This window comes from Liolophura sinensis, chromosome 6, assembly GCF_032854445.1.
Source record: "Liolophura sinensis isolate JHLJ2023 chromosome 6, CUHK_Ljap_v2, whole genome shotgun sequence".
NCBI lineage: Eukaryota > Metazoa > Mollusca > Polyplacophora > Chitonida > Chitonidae > Liolophura > Liolophura sinensis.
Genome location: NC_088300.1, coordinates 13,467,913 through 13,472,425, shown reverse-complemented (window position 1 = coordinate 13,472,425; position 4,513 = coordinate 13,467,913). Strand labels below are relative to the sequence as shown.

General features: G+C 41.6%; 1 protein-coding gene across 2 annotated transcripts; it reads left to right on the top strand.

Annotated features, from left to right (window-relative positions):
* Positions 1 to 463: 463 nt before the first annotated feature.
* LOC135469073 (lysoplasmalogenase TMEM86A-like) lies at positions 464 to 2,959 on the top strand. Of its 2 annotated transcripts, none has more exons than XM_064747596.1 (2): positions 464 to 696; positions 1,949 to 2,959. In XM_064747596.1, exons 1-2 carry the CDS (start codon positions 645 to 647, stop codon positions 2,641 to 2,643), a joined length of 747 nt encoding a protein of 248 aa, XP_064603666.1. In that variant the 5' UTR covers positions 464 to 644; the 3' UTR covers positions 2,644 to 2,959. The 2 variants fall into 2 exon arrangements, with proteins under 2 accessions (XP_064603666.1, XP_064603667.1); XM_064747597.1 differs by lacking the exon at positions 464 to 696 and adding an exon at positions 1,176 to 1,409.
* The last annotated feature ends 1,554 nt before the right edge of the window (positions 2,960 to 4,513 follow it).

The window sequence follows — 4,513 nt, the reverse complement described above, 5'->3', positions numbered from 1 at the left end:
AGATGAAGCTAAACTTTCAGTTTCCGGATGTGCAGGATGTGAAAATGAAAAGTATATGCTATAATAATCATCTATAGGCCTCTAATCATGTAAATTCGAGATTATGGAAAGCTGTTCGTTTTTCAGGTTTTGAGATATGCACAGTACTTATGATTTGGTATAGTGTTCAGTAATATTTGACAGTGGGTATTTTGTGTGCATAAAAACATGGGGTGGTGTTAACAGAGGTTTGGTGAAAGCCCCTGTCCGCCGCGCTTTTACAAAGTACGTATCAGAACATACTATCGTTGACTCTACTTGACGACAAAGGCGTGCATGTCCGGTATATATGTGACCAGATGTAGGCTTTATCGTCCTAACGCGTACAAAGTACATAAATCATTGATATCCATTTAATGCCGGTAAATACGACGAAGTGGGTTAACTATTTCAGGAGGGTGGGGGGGGGGGGACTATTTTTCCACAGCAACATAATTCTACAATGTCCGCAGGCGTGCTATAATGGCTGAAGGTTACAGTCTGGCACAGGACCGAGGCGAACATGGAAGGCTCACGACACTCGGTCATTGCACGCTGACGTCAACTATTTACTCAATATTCAGTGGAGTTTGCAGCCAGGACTAACCCTTTTAACGTACTGGATCATGGCACTCAACACAGACACACGGAATCTTGGAAATGGAATGCCGGAACGATGTAAGTTATTGACTACGGTGTATCTTGAGGATGTTACTAATAATTTAGACATTGTACCGGAAGCGGAAGCGAATAAGCAATTACCTTACATCATCTGTACTGTAGCGGCGAAGCTTATAATCTATGGGCAGCATAACATAACATAACATGTCATTATGATCACTTGACAATTAAAATACTACGGGCATTTCCAAATTTTGCACATAGCTTGAATACGCAAGCTGAACTGTTTTGAAGGTGAAGGTTTCTGCATCTTTAAGCCAGTGCAATGTTAAGCACACTATGGTGTTGATAGATCGAATGTGAAAGAAGCAAGACAGCCAGCTTGATAGCTTAGGGGCTGTACGGTGTATTGACACCATGCATGACATCATCAAAACCCGATGAAGTATCCGCGCGATAGTGCTGGGAGCTGTCCTGGACAAAGCTTCAGAGCCCCGATAATATTACGGCTAGAAGGCAATTACGGCAATCAGACCAGTGTGTTAATTCAGTCACACACAGATGTCCCGGCTTTGCATTCCGATAACAATGGGATTCACACTGAACGCGTGCAGATATCAGAGTCGCTGAGGCATAACCGGCGGGGCATGTTAGTGTATACGTAATACTGGGGGTATTGCCCAGAAGTATGATCTGAACGGAGATAGAAGTCAGGCCTTGGTAGTATTACGTCTACCATATATCCGCAGTTTCAGCAAGTACAATCTCAGGTAACCAAATATTGCAGTTATCTTTATCCATATCAGGTCATACATTTTCGCGTCTACGTACATGCATGTACATGTGTGTGTAGGTTGTGGAGAAAAAATGTCACTGCGCTTGAGTCGTAATAACACAAGAAGTGCTCACAAAATGGTGAAAGAATCCAATGGTAATTTCAGTTCTCCAGGTATATTAGACGAGTGCTTAACCCATGCAGTTTGATCTAGTACTAAAATTCTCTAGCACGGTATTGTAGCTTTAAGCTACATGTGTACTATACCCGTATACTACTGGTTTGTAATCATGATCCCTTGTGTGTATGTAATGTAAGCTATTCATCATCTGTTAATTATGAAGTTGTAACACGGGTATTTGGAGGAAATTATCTCGGCATCCGATAAATCGTTCGAAATGCATTAAAGTCAAACAGGGTTGAAAAATATTTTGAAGAAAATTTCTTGTTCCACCTAAGTAATTGTTATTTTTTTTTGCGGTTCTATGCATGGCTCCTCTCTTTACTCCTTCATATATTTTGCTTCTTTTTCAGACTTCATTTCAGCCATGGACAGAGTACTACACAGTTCAAAGACTCTCACTTTTGTAGTAATGACCATGGTGTACTTTGCTGTCTGCAAGCCTTTCGTCCAGTACCCACCACATACACTTGAGGCAGGCCTGCTGAAGATGTTACCGATCTGGTCATTGGCTGTTTACGTACTTCCTCCAAACAAGGCCTTCTCAGACCTTTCTGTTGGTCAACAACGGATTGTGTTTGGACTGCTGATATCCAGCTTGGGTGACCTATGCTTAATTTGGCGGGAAACTTTATTTATTCCTGGGCTGCTGTGGTTCTCTGTGGCCCATGTGTGTTATCTTTGTGCCTTCTGGTCTCAGGCCTCACAGCCTGTGAAGGGCGCTCAGTCCCACAGTCTTCCAATGTACATTGTGGCAGCGGTGGGTACGAGCGCGTACATATTACAAACCGTCCCTGGGATTATAATGCCATATCTAGTCATCTTCTACAGCGTATTGCTGTTTGCTGTGTCATGGAGAGCAACTGTGTGCTTTGAATACTACCGATCCGGCAAAAGCCTAGCTGGTTGCTTAGGGACCGTCTCATTTCTGATATCAGACAGTATTATCGGCATAGACAAGTGGGTTACGCCAATTCCCTATGCTGAAGGCCTGATTATGTCTACTTACTACCTAGCTCAGTATGGAATTGCAGTGAGCGCCACGTGAGAGACATATATGAGTCATGGTGTCCACGTATCATTGTCAGACCTCTTGGAATGACACTTTCATAAAGCTTTGAAATCAAGCCACGAACACGATGGAAACGTCTGAGATGCGCCATGACATATTAAAGCTGTTTTAATTTTCTTCATTGCTCTAAAGCTTCGGATAGGAAGTCTGCTGTCGAGGTATATCTTCCTGGAAGATTTGATAACCCAAGCAAATTTCGTATTATGTGCAGCCCTGTTATTTGACAACATTTTTAGATGTGTTAGCGAATAACGCCAATAATTAATTATGGACATACCCAATGAATTCTTGTGTAACCTACTTAAAGGTTTTGTATAACATTTTTTATTATGCACCAAGCTTTAGAATTGCATGTATTTACTTTTGATTTTACACGGGTTGTCTCCTCCTTTCACCATGTGAAAACTAGAGATAGAGCATATCGTCTGCTACAGTGATATTGCAACACCACGTGACCGTACCTCAAACATCGTGCTAGATGTTTTAGGGGATCTGATTTAAGGCTCGAGATTCTGTGTTGCCCGTGGTAACTCAACATATGGATTACGACAGACCTTTATACACAAGCAATATCTGACACTTAGCAATTATAATAATTCATGGGTTAGACATTTTGCAAGTGCTATACAACTGATGAGCGCGCACTTGGTGTTTCCAGCTGAGAAATCGCTACAGTTCAATACGTCTTTAAACATTCAATACTTGAATATTGTATGAGGTAATGCTGATAATAACAAGCTTAGTACACATGCGCTGAAAACTTGAGTAGAAAATGTGTAGCTATTACGCAGGTTCACATTAACGTTATATTATGTAGACATCTAATTGTTATCGTAGCAATAATTGTCCCAAATTATGCGTATACATTATGGGAAATGTCCCACTTCCTGCATGGTAACAAGGACAACGCGACATATCTGGAAGTGACATAATCACACAACATGTGCAATAATGCAATTATATGAGATACCATTGAAATGAACATTAATGCAAATGTGAGACTGGCACACTTGTCTTTTGAAACAATACCACAAAGGCTGCATACAGGATTATGATAGGGCTGGTATTACAACAAGTCGATATCATAAACGTGATAAACTCCTTTCTTTTACAGTCATTCCCAAACAGATGGTCTGCCAGTTTTATATTTATGCCTTAATTCGATGTCTGCTAAGTTTTCCTGCATGCCCTCCGTCAAATAACAATCAGCGGATCAGCGCGCAATCGTCAATGCAGCCATAAACATTTATTTTTGTTGAACATCTTACTGAAAATTTCTCTACTTGTTCGTGTTTATTGTCACGACAGGTCTACCTGACTACAATCCTAGCGTAAAGCCCCGTTCAGACTATCCAACATCACTGAACATCACTTACTCAACAAGAGTCAACAGCAAGTTGAACGCTGTTGAGGTAAGCTGAGCGTCCCGTCCACACTACAAATTGGATAGGTCAACTTTGTCCAACACTGTTGACGTGAATTGAACGGTGTTGAGCTGTTTTGGGGGGTTTTTTTCGATAAATTGGAGGGAAATCTCCATATTTTCTCTCCAATGCATGAGACTAAATGGCGAGCAGCTGGAAGAATTGTGTCGTGAGTTTGTCGTCTGCGCTTATTGCCATGGCTGTTCGGCGTAGAAGACGTCTCATCATGACACCAGTTTCTCTCTTTTGTCGCCATTTTGCTCAGGTAATGTGCTTCACGATGGCCACGTTATTTCTACACGCCCACTGATTGGCTACTTTCACTCAGCTTCACTCAACTTGTTGACAAAAAATACACATGCACATTTCCGATTAAACCGTGTTGGGTAGTGTTGAGCGTTGTTGAACGAAGTTGGGAACCC

What these genes read in the sequence shown, in the direction of transcription:
- LOC135469073 (XM_064747596.1), top strand. Translation starts at nt 645, where the DNA reads ATGGCACTCAACACAGACACACGGAATCTTGGAAATGGAATGCCGGAA. An exon ending in AAATGGAATGCCGGAACGAT is followed by an intron (nt 697 to 1,948) that starts GTAAGTTATTGA and finishes CTTCTTTTTCAG; the next exon opens with ACTTCATTTCAGCCATGGAC.